The sequence below is a fragment of the Cottoperca gobio genome, unplaced genomic scaffold (genome assembly GCF_900634415.1).
Source record: "Cottoperca gobio unplaced genomic scaffold, fCotGob3.1 fCotGob3_290arrow_ctg1, whole genome shotgun sequence".
Classification (NCBI taxonomy): domain Eukaryota; kingdom Metazoa; phylum Chordata; class Actinopteri; order Perciformes; family Bovichtidae; genus Cottoperca; species Cottoperca gobio.
This window is the reverse complement of record NW_021166900.1, coordinates 37,744-57,439: the sequence shown is the minus strand read 5'-3', so window position 1 is coordinate 57,439 and position 19,696 is coordinate 37,744. Positions and strand designations below refer to the sequence as shown.

General features: G+C 45.1%; 2 protein-coding genes across 2 annotated transcripts; both read left to right on the top strand.

Moving 5' to 3' along the window:
• Positions 1-1,916: 1,916 nt before the first annotated feature.
• ftsj1 (FtsJ RNA 2'-O-methyltransferase 1) lies at positions 1,917-6,290 on the top strand. The gene is given in 12 exon segments (XM_029427061.1): positions 1,917-2,008; positions 2,585-2,720; positions 2,913-2,982; positions 3,074-3,185; positions 3,293-3,371; positions 3,445-3,497; positions 3,567-3,620; positions 3,955-4,057; positions 4,401-4,484; positions 4,984-5,087; positions 5,536-5,586; positions 5,588-6,290. Coding segments are annotated over 11 exon segments (954 nt in total). The 5' UTR covers positions 1,917-2,008; positions 2,585-2,599; the 3' UTR covers positions 5,711-6,290.
• A 334-nt stretch (positions 6,291-6,624) lies between these two features.
• On the top strand, positions 6,625-16,832 carry LOC115005264 (bromodomain-containing protein 1-like). Its single transcript, XM_029427060.1, has 11 exons — positions 6,625-6,948; positions 9,456-10,843; positions 11,424-11,580; positions 11,675-11,803; positions 12,092-12,220; positions 13,063-13,375; positions 13,593-14,354; positions 14,436-14,562; positions 14,644-14,774; positions 16,071-16,225; positions 16,669-16,832. The coding sequence occupies exons 2-11, from the start codon at positions 9,474-9,476 to the stop codon at positions 16,681-16,683; spliced, it is 3,288 nt and encodes a 1,095-aa protein (XP_029282920.1). The 5' UTR covers positions 6,625-6,948; positions 9,456-9,473; the 3' UTR covers positions 16,684-16,832.
• The last annotated feature ends 2,864 nt before the right edge of the window (positions 16,833-19,696 follow it).

The window sequence follows — 19,696 nt, the reverse complement described above, 5'->3', positions numbered from 1 at the left end:
TGTAGGTGTGTAGGGATAGAGTAGAGATAGACAGACACACATATATATAATACAGACATAACACAGATAGATATAGAAGTACATACACAATGGATAGATATATACATAAATACACACATACATAATATACATAAACACATACAGATGATATAATATATCGGTGGGTAGGTTATATATATATGTATGGGGGTATGTATATAGATTAATATACATACACACAATATATATAACACCCCCCCCCCCCCCCCCCCCCCCCCACCCCCCCCCCCCCCCCCCTTACATACACAATTATGATACCAACCACATACATATATCTATATATATATATGTGTGTATGTGGAGATGAGATATAGATATATATATATTAATATACATACACACATATTATATATATAGAGATGGTGTGTCTGTATATATATATATGTATGTGGGTCTTGTCTTATATTATATATATACATACAAATATTATAATATACATTACATACACACATATATATATATACATAACACACATACATATATTATATATATATATATGTGTGTCTGGAGGATAGAGAGAGATATATATATCTACATACACACCTATATGATATATAGATGTATGTGTGCTTGTATATCTATAGCTACGTATTAACACATACACCTATATATATATTTATACATACACACCAATATATATATATATATATATGGGGTGTTATACATATATATATATATGTATACACACACACATAAATATATATATATAATATATATATATATACACACACATATATTCTTCGATAGTGTTATATATCTATATGTGTCTGTATAGATGTATGTATAGATATATATGTATTATGTATATACTATACATATATATATATATGTGTGGTATATATATATATATCTATATATAAAATATATATATATATTATATATATTATATATATCTATATATATATATATATGTGTATATATATATATGTGTATGTATGTATGTATGTATATATATATATATATATATATATTCCTTGCAAAATGACTGAAGACCAGGTGGCAGATCATGAAGTGCAACCTGCACCCTGGTAATCCTTTGTTTTGGGTGTGAGATTTATATTGAGTTGTGTTGGTTAAAAGTCTCGGCTGGTCTTTGTCTCTTATCTTTGTGTCAATAAACCCATAAAAAAGGTTATTCACCTTTCCAGAGCAGAGACACCTGAGTCATTCAGAGCGTTTGATGCTGTAACTTGTTGTAATATCAGTTTTCATGGTATTATTATAACTACATTTGTAGTTCCATACAGTGCCTACAGGTGTAGAGGTACAGGGAAACACATACAACTTACCACCAACCAACACTTCATTAACTCACATGCTGTAAAATGTAACCGGTTTGCTTCCTATTAGAGGGAGCTGTATTATATTAAACATTATATGTTATATATGAGGGGATGTTCCCAGATAATCCAGGGTTTGAGTAGAATATATAATATATATAATATATAACTAACCCTAATCCTAACTAGTAATAATGTTACCAGCAAATCATTTTGGACTTTTGTTGCTTAAAATACAATTCCATTTCCTATATGAACTTATTTTTCTATATGCAGTATTTATATTACTTTTACATTTTTTTATATGTGTTTCTTCTTAATACAGAACAATAACAACGTCCCTTTACTTGGACCCATTAATTAATAATTAATAATTATATTTTCTGTGAAATTCCTTCAGTTTGTTTTTTACAAAGCCGTTTCATGTAACTGCAGCGACACCCTGTGGCCAATGCTGAGAATACAGGAACCAGGAAACACGAGACAGGAAATAAAATGACTTTCTGTCCAGTAATTTAAAACAAGACATCATTAAAATATAAATACGATCTAAAAAGATAGATACCGATATTCAATGTTCTAGCAGAGATGGTGGATTCCGCAGGTTCAACTTTATTTTGAACAGGCGCTTGTGGGAGCGCTATCAGCAGGGGTCCTTCCATTGTCAACACCGGAACAACACGTGAACAGTAGGTAAAACAGTTGTTAATGGTTCATAAAGTATGTTTAGATTAGATATAGTGTTATTGTTTTACATGTATTATTTATTATAAACGTGTATATATGTAATCCAAAAACATAGACTGACCTAACGTTACACAATAAACTAATCCAGCCATGAAATATGCAGTTTCTTGTGTGCTCTAAGCCAAACTCCGTTAAAAAAGTTAATTAGACGCGGTTAACCGGTCTTCAGCACGATAAGAGTGTTTGGTAAATGATGATCAAATACATTTTTAGACTCGCTAAGAAGCGCTTCTCAATTCGGCTAACATAGAATAAACCAAATGTCAACACCTTTCTTAGTTTGTTCACAATGTGAGGAGGACTGATAGTGAACCCAGGTGACGCTATTTGCATCGACCAAAAACAAGAGATCATAGCTTACATCCATTGCAATAAAATCATGGTATAAAATATACACAAATAAATAATCCAGCAGCGCATTTAATCATGTGTCATGATTTCATTGCAGTGATTTTCATTGAAACAAGAGAAACCAGTTCAAATGTTGACTTCACTGGTTCTGTGTGTGTTCATCAAAGGGGTCAAAGGTCAGGATGGGTCGCTCCTCCAAAGACAAGCGGGATATTTACTACCGTCTGGCCAAAGAGGAGGGCTGGAGAGCGAGGAGCGCATTCAAGCTGCTGCAGCTCGACCACGAGTTCAACTTGTTCACAGGTGAGAGACGCAGGACAACTGAGACCCAACAGGTCCCACATACTTTACAACCCCCTGAACAATGCATAACTGAGCCTGTTCAGTGTCTGGTTTGGGCTCGTTTGGTACAGTATCCCTGACTTTATTCTGCTTCTGTCTTTTGTTAAATGTCTGATTTGTCAAAAAATATTTGATTATGTTTTTTTCTCTCAGGTGTGAACAGAGCAGTTGATCTGTGTGCAGCTCCGGGCAGCTGGAGTCAGGTGCTCAGTCGGAAACTCAGGTTTGACTATATTATTTTTTATAAACACCTGAAGAGATATTAAATGGATTTTTTAATAATAACTGTTTAATTTTTTTGTTTTTCTGCTCAGAGGGCAGGAGGAGGGGGGTGAGCAGGGTGAGGAGGTGAAGATTGTGGCGGTGGACCTGCAGGCCATGGCTCCTCTGCCAGGAGTCACTCAGATCCAGGGAGACATCACCAAGGTGAGCCCACGATGAATAACTTTTAATGACTTAAATCTGTCACAGTTTGTAAAACACAAGAAGAAGAGCGGTGGTGCGTCACACGACCTGTGTCATCTTCCTCTCAGGTGTCGACGGCTCAGGAGATCATCCGTCACTTTGAGGGTCAGCCGGCCGACCTGGTGGTGTGTGACGGAGCTCCAGACGGTGAGACGCCGCTCTCTTCCTGTCTGCCCCCCCATCTCCCTTTTTAGAGTTATTTACTACTCTGTTTCCACAGTAACCGGGCTCCATGACGTGGACGAGTACATCCAGGCTCAGCTCCTATTGGCCGTGAGTACAGAGGTGTGTTTGTTCACCTGTCGGTCTGTGATGTCACACTGACACCTGTTTGTCTCTCAGGCTCTGAACATCACAACTCACGTCCTGAAACCTGGAGGGACGTTTGTGGCCAAGGTGAGTTAAAGATGCAGCCTGTTAGCTTAGCTTAGCACAGAGACTGGACACGGGGGGAAGCAGCTAGCCTGGTCCACCTGCCAGCACCTGCAAAGCTCACTAACGCGTTCCATTCTGTGTAAGTCGTTCGATGCAGAGTTACATTCTGGGCCGTGGACATCGTGTCACACCTTTCCTAACCTGCAGCGAGCTAACTCTCAGATGGAGCTCGGGATAAATGTCAGGACGTCGATTTTGACAAATGAAAATAGGTTGGAAGTGCAGGTTAGGACGTTTTGATGGTGCAAAACTGAAACAATGGGATGATGTCCGCTCATCGTCCTGTGTGTCTCAGATCTTCAGAGGTAAAGATGTGACTCTGCTGTACTCTCAGCTGAAGATCTTCTTCAGTGGTGTGACCTGCTCCAAGCCTCGCAGCAGCAGGAACTCCAGTATCGGTAATCCCCCCCTCCCCCCTCACTAATGACTGATGACACGCCCCCAGCTCATGAAGTTATTGTATTTACACCTGAGACTTTTGTGCACAGAATACTTTGCTAAATAATCCTGACAAACGATTAAAGTGTGTGTGTGTGTGTGTGTGTGTGTGTTTGTCTGTGTCTGTGTGTGTGTGTGTGTGTCTGTGTGTCTGTGTGTCTGTGTGTGTGTGTGTCTGTGTGTGTGTGTGTGTGTGTGTGTGTGTGTGTGTCTGTGTGTGTGTGTGTCTGTGTGTGTGTGTGTGTGTGTGTGTCTGTGTCTGTGTGTCTGTGTGTGTGTGTGTGTGTGTGTGTGTGTGTGTAGAGGCCTTCGTTGTGTGCCAGAACTACTCTCCTCCTGAAGGTTACGTCCCCAACATGTCCAACCCTCTGCTGGATCATTCCTACGGTAACTACGAGCCCGTGTTCCCGTGTGTGCGTCTCTTGATCTCTGATCTGCACCAGGAGAACGTGTGACTGCACTCGGCGCTGGAAGACAGAAGCAGTATCCTGACGACGCACCTTGTTTGTCGAGCTGGCTCTGCTTAACTCTGAATAGTCGACTGTTGGTAAAACACTGTTTATAAAACAAAGGATGAGTCCATGCGGGCTCTACGAGATGCTACATGCTCGGTTTCTGTATGTACATCCTGCTGGCTGTGAATAATACTGATAATAACGTTTAGTTAATCTCATTAGTGTACGTCAGTAAATCCCCACACACACGACACCATCTGAGCACCACATATATTTAGAATAAATGAACAATTCTCTGTTTGTCAGGGGGGGGGGCAGGTGCGTAGAAACAGCTGTTTGTGGCTCGTCTCTAAGAGGACGAATGTGTCTCTGCTCCGTTCAGTTCCCCTGCATGTCCCGCTCCTCATTCTGTTCTGCCGTCTGTCCGTCAGATGTGGACTTTAACCAGTTAGAGGGTCCGAACCGCGTCATCGTTCCCTTCCTGGCGTGCGGTGACCTCAGCGCCTTCGACTCAGACAGGACCTACCCTCTGCAGGTGAGGAGACGCGGGGTTAACCAGTCAAACTGAACACAAGTTATTATTATTTTAATAGCTGCTTTATTTATTGTAATTAATATAATTATCCCTTAATAACAAGTTTTTTTAACCCTTTTTTAAAAAATGTAACAAATAACATGAAAGCCAGCGTTAGTTAGAACCGGAGATCTTCCCTTCAGGGGAACATTCAGAAGTAGTTTTCATGCGATTTTGATTATTTTTGAGGGATTTTTACACCTAAAAACACTTAAACTTTGCAAATAATCCATTAAAGATAATTAATTTCTTCGCCAAATATTTGTGTAATTTAATTATAAATATAAAATCGACTTAATTAGTTAATTACGGTCTTTTCTAATTAAGGGTTTTACAGGGAATTGTTTATAGTTTGTGTCGCATTTCTTTTCTTTACACAAACTCGATCTCACTCCTGTCGTTTCTTCAGCTGGACGCTGGCAAACGGTACGAGTACACGCCTCCCGCCCAGCCGCCCATCCGCCCCCCCCTACCAGCAGGCCTGCCACCTCCGCAGAAACAACCTGCTGTCCAGAGAAGACGCCCTGTCCAACCGTCCCAACACCAGTCACGATGAGACGGCTCCACCGGCCGAGTCCACCTGATCCGTCTGACACCTGATGGGAAAAGAAACCGAGTCATTAAAGGAACAGTCCGGCATTATTGCAAAGTCTCTTTTCTATAAGAAGATGGAAATCCGTTTAATTTATGTGCATCTAAGTTAGCAGACAAACTTGAGGCCGGGGGAAACGGCCAGCCTTTCCCTGCATGCAGTCTTTGTGCTAAGCTAGGTCGAACATGCTCTGGACCGGTTTGCTGTACTGTTTCTAACATTTTTACAGTTTTTGTCTGAGCATTTTGTGACAGATCCTTCATCCGCCAGGCTTGAGGACTTGTACACATTTTATATTTTAAAAATAAAAGTATTTTCTTGGAGGAGAAGCAACATCGTGGTTTACATGAATTGTATTTTAAGAGCGATTTTTTTTTTTTGTCTGTAAGAAATTTGCATTATGCAGCCATTTGCCTTTGTGGCTAGTGGTGGACGAAGCATTCAAATGATGTACTTGTGCCAAGTAAACGTCCTCAGTGCATGCAAAACCTTGCTAAAGTAAGCATATGTTAGTATTATCAGCAACATGTACTAAAAGTATGAAAAGTAAAAGTATTCATTGTGCAGTAAAATGTTCCCCGTCACTGTTTTACCATTATATATATCATGCTTTTGGATTATTATTAATGTGCATTTTACTGCTGTAGATGTTTATGGCTGTGCTCATTTTAACAGCTGATCAGAGAGCAGCTTAAGAACAAAATATCACACATTCAGAATCAACACACATACATGATTTTCACTGGACAGGAAGGGGAGATGTAGTGGAGTATAAGTATACAGTTGTACAAATGAAAACACTTGTTGAGTACAAGTACTTTGAATGTGTACTTCAGTACTTCAGTACTTGAGTACATGCTGGGAGCAGCCGCACAGACCAAACTGGGAAAGCCCTCAGCGTAGTGGTTCAGTGTACGCGGTGACGTCACGACGTAAGGACTCACACAACCGCATTGTTGTTGGGGGAAGAGAAGCTCGGGCAGCCGCTGAGCTCTGCCGCTTCTAACATTGTTATAGATCAGTAATTACCCTGATCACAGTAACAACACTTTGAAACCGGCTCCGTCGCCCTGGATACCTGTCGGTCACTCTCAATCTCACCTCGGTTCAGCGCGAGCCGCGGCCGCCGTTGGATGAGCGGACTGAATGTGGATTTAACTGCCGCTTCGCTCCGCAGGCCGCGCCGCCATTGCTGCTGTTTTTATAAGCTGAATTCGTGAACATACTGAGGTAAGTTCAGCTTCACTCTGCCCTCACCTCTTTAATATCACCCCCCTAATGTCTGGGTTGGTTTAAATCTGAAACCAGGCCTCGCTGCTCTGAGGAAAAGCCTCCTTTTCCAATCGAAGCAGTTTCTTGTTGTGTTGGTCGCCATATTTCCTCCCCCCTTCAGTTAGGTGTACTGCTACCAGGCTAACGTTAGCCCGGTTTGTGGACGGAGTGTCCTAATGCGTTGAAACGGCCACCGGAGAGGCCTCTGCCTGGTGGGGAGGACACCACCGGGTCGTGTGTTCTTGTAACAGACCTGTGTTTGGTATAGCAATTTAAAGCTGACTCGATAAATACCAAACGAGCAACGTTGTGGTTTGGTAAAGAGAAGCTAACGTTAGCTGGTGGCTAGCATACCATTCAGCCGAGAGAAACCGAACGAGCTGCAGCTGCTGTTCGCCGATGATGCCCAACAATAACCGGCTCTCAGCGGCTCCAGCGAGGCCAGCTGAGCCCACCCGCAGTCCGTGTGGAGTCGTGTTGCTCTGGGCACATTGCTTTCATTCAAACGGTGCATGTAATCTTAGTCTCAATCTGTTTCCGCCCCCTTTAAGTACATTCAACATGAGCTCTTCAATGAGAGCCGCGCAGACACGGGGCTTCTCCTGGGGGGCTTCTCCTGGGAAGCTTCACGCTGGACTTCAGGAGATGTTAGCAGCTGCATACTGTTTTTAGTTCAAGTTGTTTTCAGTTGCTCTCAACAAACAGTGTAGAGAACACGTGTAACAATACAGGAAGAGGTACGTAGACATACCTTCATGCAAAAGCACTTCTAACGTTGCAGCTGGTAAAGGTAAAGTCTACTTAGCTGTCTATAATGCATCATTTAGAAATGTATTTATTTGTATTAATAATCTAAATCTGCAAAATAATAAGCTACTAAAGTTATCAAATATGTGTAGTTTAATAAAGAGTACAATATTTTCCTCAAACATGTAGTGAAGTAGGAAGTAGCATAACACTTTAGGGTGATTATGTTTCAGTATGGTACTGGATTAAATGTACTTAGTTCCATTCTTTGTCAGGACCAGTTGTTGCTGGTTTTCCTCGTTCTCTAAGAGTTCACAGACCATTATTGTGAGGTGTTGTAGTGTCTGTCAGACAAAGACATTTCAACATGTCAGCTTGTTCTCTGGGAAACTGTGATGGACAGTTTCCTCCAAGTGGTCAAGAAAATAATAGTAAGTTGCAGTGCTAATGTTGACACAAACGTTGAATTTGACTCAATTTAAATAGCTCTCAATTTGCTTATACACATTGTGGAGAACAAATGTGCAGGAGGATACACAAATACAGCTAAACAGATGCACAAACATAAACACAGAGCTGGACAACAACCACCGCCACGTCTATATGTAAAGCTATTAGCACAATATGTGATGCGGCGATAATCGATTAACAATGCAAACATTTTATACTTCCGACACTCAAATGTACTTAATACCCTACGGTGAGCTACAAAACGTACATCAGTTTTTGTTTTTGTACATTTAGCAGTTTAGACATATTTTGTCACACGAGGAAAATTATTCAAAAATGTTTGTTACCCAAACTGAAGTATTGTAAATACTCTTGGTATCAGTACAGAAACTCGAGTATCAGTCAAGGATTCAAAGATCATCTATTGTCATTCTGCCACACAGGGTTACACACCAACACGCAGCTGGAGGTCAGTTATGCTCCTCAAGAAAAACGTGACTGAACAGAAACAGTCGAGCCTTTCTTGTTTTGATCAGGAGGAATGTAAACAGCAGCAACAAAACAATGACAGAAAAACATTGTCCATCAAATTAGAAGTTTAAGCATCGTGCATGTAAACGCAGAGTCCGCCTGCTCTTGTCACCGGAGTCCTGCTCTCTGCCCGGTCTCTGTAAAGATATGGGCACAGCCGTCTCCGACATTGAGTCTCTAAGACCAGACATCATCCAGGAGCAGGCTGGGTAGTGGAAAAGCCTTGGGTCCTAGCTGGGTTAGCTTAGTTCCCATCTCGGCTCTTCTCCCTTCCTGCCAGTCGCTCCACCTTAAATGGCTTTTGGTGCAGTTGAGTGGACGCAAGATGCTGTGGGCGGTGATTATCCAGTCCCCACACTTCCTTCTCGCATGTATTTGTGGCAAAGTTGTACAGATATCAAACCTGGTCAAACAACAAGAAGCCGTTTTGTAGTCGGGTCATTTGCGTAATCAGCATTACCAATTTATGTTGATAAAGGTTGATGGGGCAGACACACTGCAGGAGTAATACATTGATAGTTAGAATTCTAATAAGCCTGCAGAATAAGTATAAAACAGTAAAATGACTTATGATTTAAGGCTGGAAGAGGTGATGACATCCTTATGTAAACACAAACTGACCACCATAGTTGATGCAATGCCTCATTGAAGGTTAAGGCTGTTAATGATTACTGCAGGTTCTGTTGCTGTCACAACATCAAACAAGTGAGTCATAAACACATTTGTTTGTATTTCAGGGTCGTTAAGGCTTCACAATGAAGAAGAAAAGTCGACATCATCGACCTGCGGTGCTGAAGAGGGATTCGTCTCCCATCAAGCCTTCGCCCAACCGGGAGACGCTGACGTATGCACAGGCTCAGCGGATTGTGGAGCTGGAGGTGGACGGCCGCGTTCACCGGCTCAGCATCTACGACAAGATGGACGTCATCTCTGATGACGACCCCACGGCGCAGGAGATCATGGAGTGCAACAGCAACAAGGAGAACAACGAGAAGCCCCAGCAGGTCCTGGTGCGCTCTGTGCGCCTCAAAAACAACCAGCAGAAGAAGAACGCTGCGCTCATGGCCTCACACGGCTGCACCGGCACTCAAGGCAGTACCGGCGGCCTGTTGGAGCCAAAGGTTAGAACTGTTGAATACAACCTGCCAGTGGTGCCGAAGAGGCCGGTGTCGTATTACAAATACACGGAAAGGACGGCAGAGGAGCTGGACGAGGAGGTAGAGTACGACATGGATGAGGAGGACTACGCCTGGTTGGAGCTCTTCAATGAGAAGAGGAAGAGCGAGGGCATCAGCCAGGTGTCGCACAACCTGTTTGAGTTCCTCATGGACCGCTTTGAGAAGGAGTCGCACTCGGCTACACAGGGTCAGAGCGACCTGCAGTCTCTGGTGGACGAGGACGCTGTCTGCTGCATCTGCATGGATGGAGATGGAGCAGACAGTAACGTCATCCTCTTCTGCGACTCCTGCAACATCGCTGTGCACCAGGAGTGCTACGGCGTGCCGTACATCCCTGAGGGCCAGTGGTTGTGCCGTCACTGCTTGCAGCGTCCGTTGCGGCCCACTGAGTGCGTCTTCTGCCCCAACCGAGGCGGAGCCATGAAGAAGACTGACGATGACCGCTGGGGCCATGTAGCGTGTGCCCTGTGGGTGCCTGAAGTTGGCTTCTCTAACACTGTTTTCATCGAGCCCATCGACGGTGTTCGTAATATCCCACCAGCGCGCTGGAAGCTCACCTGCTACCTGTGTAAAGAGAAAGGTACAGGAGCGTGCATTCAGTGCGACAAAATCAACTGTTACACCGCCTTCCATGTCAGCTGCGCCCAGAAGGCCGGCCTCTACATGAAGATGGAGCCCGTGAAAGAAGTGATGTCGTCCGGTGCCTCCACCTTCTCTGTGAAAAAGACCGCCTACTGCTGCAGCCACACGCCTGAAGGCTGCGACCGCCGGCCGCTCAACATCTACGAGCAGCTGCATCCGAATGGAGCCTGCCACAAAAGGGCGGACAAGAGGGGGAAGTCCCGGGCCAAGGGCTGGCAGAAGAAGAAGAGTAAACGAGGGGAGCCCGAACCAGAACCGGAGCCTGAGACCCCCACCAACTCTGGGCCCAGTATCACTGCTTCAAGGTAGGCAGACGAACAGGACTCCCAGAATGCATCTCTCACATAAATACTCAAGTCTGTGTTGTTCTAAAGGTACTGAGCTCCTGCACAGTGTCTGCTTTCAGGAGTCCAATCATACTTGAGATAATTGTGTCAAGAATGGATCAAATATACCAGACGAGCAATTCATCTTAATATCCACAGAATATAACACAAACCTGGGAACAGTTTCCCCCGTGTCCCGATCCAGTGTTCCTGCAGTACAGGGAGGCTGTGTTCTCTTCACAGCTCCACTCAGTTTTATTCAGTTATTTTTGTAATTTATGCAGTTTTGTGAGATTGTCCACTGTTTCTGATCTGGTCCACACATTTGGACAATAAATATCAGCAGGTAAGAAAACGTGTAATTTAAGGTGAATTGAGTTTGTTATTTATTTATTACAACTTGGGTCTTACTTTTGTAATTACTTTGTTCTCACCAAGTTATGTGTGTGTGTACGATCCTGACACTGATGTAACGACCACACGTATAAAGCTGGTTAGATCAGTTTAGTTTCTTTTCTATTTATTGATTTAATATTTCTTCTGCTTCCCCGTGGGTCAGTTTCGACACCATCCTTAACCAGGTGGCTGTTCAGAGGAAGCGTGTGTTCGTTGAGCGAGTGTTGAGCTACTGGGTGCAGAAGAGGCAGTCGAGAAACAACGTGCCGTTGATCCGCCGGCTGCAGGCCAACCCTCAGCCGCCCAAAGTCAAGAAGATGGTGAGTGCTGCTGACGCTCACAGCGGAGCATTATCTTTTAATCTGTCGTTCTTCGTGCAGAATTGAAGTGTGTGTGTGTGTGTGTCTTCTGCAGGACCGCATGGAGACGAACCAGGCGCTGAAGGAGCAGCTGAAGGAGTGGCACCGCCTCCGGCACGACCTGGAGCGAGCTCGCCTGCTGCTGGAGCTCATCAGGAAGAGAGAGAAGCTGAAGAGAGAGGAGGTACAGGCACATTTGTTTCTCGAGCTCAAAGATTAATTTGAAATCCAATTATGTATAAATAATGACAACATGTTTCCTGTCACCCAGCCAGGTGGCTCGTTGTTCCAACTTCTTAGTTTGAATCAACAATAATGTTATTTATTCATCATCATGTTCCATAGTTTGTCATTTTCACCAAAAACCTCCCAGATTTCACTCACGAGTTGTATTTTAGAGTTATATTCAGACCGAATGTCACCTTGTGCGTGTTCACAAACGTGTTCACACAATGTTGCATTGTTCCGTCAGATGAAGCTGCAGCAGTCGGCGCTGGAGGTCCAGCTGACCCCCTTCAACATCCTGCTGAGAGCCGTGCTCAGTCAGCTGCAGGAGAAGGACCAGTACAGTATCTTCGCTCAGCCCGTCAACATCAAGGAGGTCTGCACCCTTTTCTCAGTCTGTGCAACAATCCCACTGTGCTGCTTAACGTCAGCAGCCAGGGTCACTGCAGGTCATGCTCCTGTGAATGATGTGTTCAACATCCAAGTGTTGGAAAGTCCCTGAATGTCCCAAAGTGTTCAGCAAATGTGCAACAAATTGTTAACGTTAATTTGACCGTAAAACACAGCTGATGCCTCGACTACAAAACCCCGAGTGAGCTTCACGTTTCCACATGTTCCTCTACGTGCATGTGGTGAGAGCCTGTGTGTAACTTCTCCTCATCCTCAGCACGTTGTGTTTTTGGTTTGTTTGTCCTTCTGTCAGCAGGATTACGGGAAAACGACTCACCTGATTTTCATTTTGGTGTAGCACGGGCCACGGAAGAACCCGTTGCATTGTGGGACTTAATCACAAATTATGTTTCGCTTTCGTGAACATTGCAAGATAGTGCTTTTGTGCTGCATTCATGTGGTGTCGGAATAATCAGAAAAATGAGTTCCCCACAACAACAACTCAGCGTATTGTCTCCACGTTACGACTTAATGCTCATTAACGCGTCCACAGTTGGAAGAGCAGTTTCCCCCCTCGGGAAGCGGGACCCTCCGAGGAGCATGTGAATGCACCGTGGCCCTGGTGTAGGTCTGCGCTCTCCGTCTGGAGCCCAACAGATTAACAGATAAAGAGGAAGCTACTGTTGAGGCAAGACTTTTATTGTGAAACAACCAAAGGAAGTGTTGACGAACGCTTGACTCGTCACCTGGGAGAAACGATGTCTGTAATAAAAGTAGATCCTTGTACATGTTTCGTAGCCTCCAACGTGTCCTCTCTCTCCCCTGCAGGTTCAGGACTACCTGGACCACGTCAAGGACCCCATGGACTTCTCCACCATGAGGAAACGCATCGACGCTCACGACTACAGGAGCCTTGAGGACTTTGAGGCCGACTTCAACCTCATCATCTTCAACTGCATGAAGTACAACGCCAAGGACACGTTTTTCTACAAGGCCGCTCAGCGGATGCAGGACCACGGAGGAGCCATCCTCCGCAGGGCCCGCAGAGAGGCAGAGAGGATCGGCTTCGACTTCCCCAGCGGGTTGCATCTGCCCGAAGCCCCGAAACAGGAGACGCCATCCCCCTTCTCCTGGGAGGACGGTGAGTTCATTCAGAAACTGCAAATCCATCATGTCGATAATCAAGTTACTCTTTAAATGTATTTTGGACTTTCTATCATTTTATTATCGACCAAACCCCCCCCCATCCATTAATCTAGAAAACAATGTGCAGATTAATAGATAATGAAAATAATCCCGAGCTGCAGCCCGATGATCATGTCGTGATGTAATGTAATGTGACCATCTGTCCCTCTCAGTGGACCGGCTGCTGAGCCCCGCCTACCGCCAGCTGACGCCTCTGGAGGATCAGCTGAAGGAGCTGCTGGAGAAGTTGGACCTGAGCACGGCCATGAAGCACAGCCCGTCCCGCAGCAAGAGGCTCAAACTGCTCAAAAAGACCATCATGGAGGTCCGCGGCGAGATGAGCCTGAAGAAGTCCCTCCGAAAGCCGCGGCTAGCGGCCCCTGAGCCCGACCCAGCCCCCGTCGAGTCAGAGGAGAAACCACTACCTGAACCCCCGGCAGAGCCCTGCACGCCGAAGGAGGTGAAACCTCTACCTCCGCCAACGTTCGAGCTGCTAACGTCACTATCGCAGCTCGACACCTCGCCCAGCGACTCGGAGCCGGCCCCTTTGAAGGGCGTCATACCCAGCATGCACCATCCTCCCGTGGAGCTCGATGGCGACACAGACACGTCTACCTCAGTGCCCGCGGACACACCCAACGGGCACGTCCCAGACCCGCTGCTCCCCAACGGCGACATCCACACCGAAGCCTCTGGCGCCTGCAACCGACGCAACAACGTCCTCTTCCGCAAGTCCAAGAGCACCAGCCCCCAGAAACCACACAAGACACAAGAGGCGTCCGCTGTGCCGCCGTCCCCCCTGGGCGCCAAAACTTTCTTGTCAGTGGTTATCCCTCGACTGGAGACGCTCCTCCTGCCGAAGAAGAGGAGACGCAGCAGCAGCGCCGATGGCGAGGAGGAGGACGAGGAGTCGCCGATAAAACGCCTCGGCACAGGTACTCAGCAACAAAACATGACGTGAAAGAATCATAACTCTCCACCACGCTGACGGTTCCTGTGTTTCTCTTCTTCTGCAGGAATAGCAAACGGTTTTGTGGTGGAGGAAGAGGAAATCTCAGTGTCTCCCCGTCTACTGGAGCCTCGCCGCCGCTGTGCCTCCGAGTCGAGCATCTCCTCCAGCGGAAGCGTTCTATGCAGCACGAGGTGAGTTGAAAAGGACCGGCCGAACCCGTCGAGCGGTTAACGACGACACGAGATGTTTCTGAACACCTTCCTCTCTTTCAGCACCGTCATTGTGCCTAAAAGCGGTAAAGGCCGCTCGCCGGCAGCTCGCCGGAGCACCGTGGACGACAAAAGCACTCTGATGACCTGCATCGAGAACGGAGAGTTCACCAAAGCTGCCAACATCTCTTCAGGTGAGCAGAGCGACGTCTGTCCGTGTCCTCTGCAGGAGCAGGACGCTGCGTGTGCAGAATATATTGGTTCCATTTATCGTCACCGGTCCATCCGTGTGGCTCCAACAGCAGAGCAGCAAAAGTCATTTAACAATATAAGTCAGCGACTCTGCGGCTCCTCGCCGGTTGTCAAACTGAGGTCCTGCAGGAAGTCAGCAGAGACTGAAGGCTGCAGGTTTCAGCCGTACAGGAAGTGGTGAATGAGCAAAGAGTCTAGAAACAGGAAACCTGTGACAGACGAGATGGAACGTGAGAGGAAGCCCGTTGTGTGTGAATGACACGCTCGCATCGCGGCCGCTCAACCGACATCCAACCGTCTTTTAGCCGATGTGCCGATTATCTTCGGTTGTGCGTGTAAAGCTTCATATTGTTCCCGCCGAGCTCTGACTGCTGTGCAGCTGCTCTCAGACTAAACATCTGGAGGAGTATTAAGATACTAAATAATATAGCAGCAGAACATCTGCAGTGTGGAGGGAAGTGAATGAAGCTGAACGTTGGCTCTGACGTGTGCTGCGATGTGAGAAGATCTCACCACCTGTTGCATCAACAAGCTGCTACAATAAGCTTTGATTAATATCTGGGCTCTTCCACAAAACATCTCATGTTTAAGTTCTTAATAACTGTTACGGAGGGACACACACCTGCCTTTGGTATTTCAAAATAAAAGCGTGTGTGCGATGATGTTTGTCTCTGTGTTCCGCTCCGATCACATCGTTCTCTCCAAGTCAATGCTTTTTAAACCATTTTTTAAAGGTACTCTTTAAAAAATGTGTGTTTGTGTTTGGCTGTGTTCACACGGTGCTCTGTGTCTGTTGCATTGAATACTTCATAACTTGCTTATCGTTGTTCCTGTAGAAGTGTGGAAGCCCCCCCCTGCTTCTCCATTTGTTCTGGAGCCTCTTAAACTAGTTTGGGCTAAATGTAGTGGATACCCGTCCTACCCCGCCCTGGTGAGTGAGTGCTTGTCCCCTCTGTGTCTCATTACCCATCAGCCCCCCCTGCCATTGTGCGTGCTGTAGCTCGTGATTTGTGCTCACGGCCACGCTGGAGCTTCCAGCTGGCAGATCATGGACTGCTTGTTGTGTGTGGAGCCGGCCGCTTCGCTCAGAGCGTCTCCGGCCCGGCTCGGCCGTGCATGCTTGTGTCTCTGAGTGCGGGCTTCTTCTGTGCGGCTGCCAGGAAGTACTCCACCCTGTTACTGTTGCTTCACTCAGTCTCCACCCCGCTCTGTTGTTTTTTGTTTCTTGGCCGTCACAGATCACGGACCCCAGAGCGCGGAGGACGGGGTGTCGGCACAACGGGGCGGAGCTTCCCCCGCCGCCGCAGGTCGTCCTCAGAGCCGGAGAGCGGATGCAGTTCAGGTCCGCAGAGAAACTCTTCCTCGTCCACTTCTTCGACAGCAAGCGCAGCTGGTGAGGAACTCGCCAAAATAAAAGTCTTTATTAAAAGTCTGGCAGCTGCATTTGTGACACATTTTCATTAACAAAGAATTTATTTGAGTAGTTTATACGAGCGACCGAAGACGATCATCAGTTTGTCTTCATGTCACAGATCGGGGGGGTTCAGTCAGCTGGGGAGACTTTACGCCTGGTAATGTTACATTTAAAGATATCTTTCACGGGAACATGTGAACTGACATTAGTACTTTGTGCAAAGCTCAGACGTCTTAATGTATGTTCCACACTTTTATATAAAAAGGTTCAAAACAAATGAAATAAATGAGACGCTGCAGGAGGTTAAAATATAAAGCGTGTGAGACGCACATCGTCTGCTCAGTGAGGCGTGGTGTGACCTGAACGCAGCGACGGGAACATAAACTGTGATGTCACTGACGTCTTGTCTTCGCTCTCGGCAGGCAATGGCTTCCTAGATCCAAGATGGCTCCCTTCGGGGTCAACCAGGCGCTCGACACACTCAAGCTGAGGGAGGCTCGCTCCTCCGGTATCCGAAAAGCTGTGCGGCTCGCTTTCGACCGAGCTATGAACCACCTGAACCGTGTCAGCGGCGAGCTGGAGCTGAGCACCGGCCTCGCCATCACGGACTGAACCCCCCCCCCCTGCCCCACCCCCACCCCTGAACTCCTCCCATCACCCATCTCTCCTCTTTCAGCTTTTAGTTTTGAACACGTTCACAGCAGAGACGCTCAGTTTCTGTCTCATACGCACAAACACACACTTGTTTACCATTTCCTGCAAACTGGAACCAAATCTTTTCATGTCTCCCCGCACATCTATCCCCCTCCCCCTGTCCGGAAAACTGTAGCTTGTGACGTCCATCTTGTTTTGTCAAAGAGCTATGCAAGGAAACGACTCGGTTAGCGGGTGCAACAAGTTGAAAAAGAGTCAAACCTGGGCTGTGAGGACCGAATCACGGGTGTACGCCTGTTGAATGTGTCAGATTTGACCTCTGACCTCCTTAAATGTGCTGCAAGACTGCTGCAACAATCTCACTGCCATGAACATGTCCATCAGTGTGTGTGTGACTGCAGCAGCTCCTGTAAATACCCTGTTCAAGGCCTGACACTAATTTATTCACTCCCTCAGTTTGTTTTGGTACATTTGGTGTTCAGATATTTATACAGTCGGAGGCGATGATCCGCTGACGGTGTTTCTGCTGGTGCTATCTCTACACAGAGAAAAACAAACATGCATACTGTAATGAACTTCTTCTTTCTCGGCTCCTTTTTTACGGTTTTTGTAAGTTATTGAGTTCTCAAGCTTCAAGTTTTCTCGTCTTTGGCATTAATTGTTTTGTGTGTTTGCATCTTTTTCTTTTTTTTTACCTGAATGTTTTTACTGGACTACTTTTTTTCTTTTTCGTTTGTACATATTTATATAAAATCTATATAGATGCTCTCAAAGTTTAAAATGCCTAAAGTGCATCATTCACACCGAAACCAAAAAAATCTGCTGCCCACAAGTTTCGCACTAAGGTGTTTCCTTTTCCTTTTCTTTTTTTACAGTTAAGTTGATTTTCAGGTTTTCAGCCTTTTTGTTTGTGTGCTGTGATGAGTTCAAGTCTTCTGTACATCACAGAACCATCTTCTCCACCTGAACTGAACTACAGTCGGCTGTAGGAGCGAAGAGAACGTGCCTGTACTAATTTATTGTAAAACAGAAAATGTATATGCATTACTTTATAGAGAGAGTATTGTAAGAAAATACTACGGGCACACAAGGCGCCACATGTAGAGGCCCCTCCTCTTCTTCTGTTTTCTTTTGGGATTAATAGCATTAAATCTGAGAGGTGAGGTGATAGTGTTTGATGTTTTATTTTGGCAGGGTAGCGATGGGTAGACTTCCTGTGTTGTTTGGCCCCTCTGGATGTGGATGTTGTGTGTAAATAGATTTGGTACTTTAGCTGATTCTCTGGGAAAAACCACAGTTATAGCCAACGGGAGCGGAAACCAGCCGAGAGTAGGCCGGTGGGATTTTTATACTAAAACACTGAAAAATTAAAATATGTTATTGAATCACTGATTCTACGTGTCCTGTTTTCATTATCATTTTTATAAATGTGTCTATTATCTTCGTTAACTCATTTAATTTGTTATTTTTAAAAACATTTTTTTTAGTATCCTTTTTTAAATATTTTAATTTATAGATTTTGTAATATTCTAGTTTTAATTTAATATTATTATCATGGTCTTTTTTTTAATTAAGGTTTTACATTAATTTTGTCGTATAAATGGTAAAAGAAGTGCTGGAAAAAGAAAGGAAACCCAACAACAACAACAACAAGGAGCTCCAGAAGAAGATACAGCAATAAATAAACTATAAATAAACTATAAATAAACTACTTGCAAAAACTAATCCCCACATTAACGCTGAACGTGTGTTCTCCAGCTGACCACGAGGTGTCGCTGTTGTTCCGTCTGTGAAACAGCTGGTGATGCAGCAATGAAAACCCTGCAGAGTCACAACACTTTAAACTCGAGGACATGCTCCAAGTTCTTTAAATGTGCAGATCTCTACAAAAGAACCTAATTTGACCGAATCAGCTGTTTTCCAACATGACACTGAGTCTGGAGTGTTGTGGCCACAGACCAGGAGCCGGCTGCAGAACACTATATGAGAAACTTGAGAGGAAACCCTAAAAATCCAAATCGCAAAACAGTTTTTACGCTTTGCTGAAGTAGGAAAGTTGTCACGATATCAGCTGTTCACTACACGATCATCTTGGTGAAAATAATTGATAATGATATCGCTAAATCTATAAAGAAAAGTCAGTCAAATGAATCTTAAACTTTGTTTATTGTGCATTTTGTCTCTTTTTCTGGCAAATGAATTACACTCATGCGTGTGTGCGTGTTGTGTATGTGTGTATGATATATAATATCTTTAGTGACACATCAGGTCATTAATATGAAACATATATAACGATTGTATTTGTGCCTCTGAGGAACGTTTAAAGCTGCTTCCTGCACTTTTAATCTTGTGAATATTTGGCTGATGACTCAACATGTTCTTCTAATTAGCTGCAGATATTTCGGGCGCGCTGAGTTTATGGTCCGGCTCAGCCGCACGCGCGCACTCTCTGGGGCTCTGGGGGTTAAAATGTCTTTGAAGTTGCAGATAATTATCCCAGCATGCAGCGGTAATTAACAGTGTCCAGCTCATAAATAAACACATTTCCCTTTTGCACACACCATTTATGCAGCAAACACCTCCGGAACAGAGTCTGTCTTCTGCAACAACAACGTGAAGCTCACAATCCAGCTGGAGAGTTCGGATCAGTTCGGATCAGTTCGGATCGCTCTAGCTCGGTTTAATCGCGTGCAAAAGAGGCGTTTCTATTATTTTGTCCACCCTATTTATACCAATGAAGGAGGCTGAAGAGCAGAAACGCCTCTCTGTATAAAGTAATACAGAACAAAGTACGTC

Excerpts from the sequence above, each read along its gene's own strand:
- LOC115005264 (XM_029427060.1), top strand. The coding sequence starts at position 9,474 with ATGAAGAAGAAAAGTCGACATCATCGACCTGCGGTGCTGAAGAGGGAT. Across the intron at positions 12,221-13,062 it reads AGCCCGTCAACATCAAGGAG|GTTCAGGACTACCTGGACCA; the intron begins GTCTGCACCCTT and ends TCTCCCCTGCAG. Across the intron at positions 13,376-13,592 it reads CCCCTTCTCCTGGGAGGACG|TGGACCGGCTGCTGAGCCCC; the intron begins GTGAGTTCATTC and ends TGTCCCTCTCAG.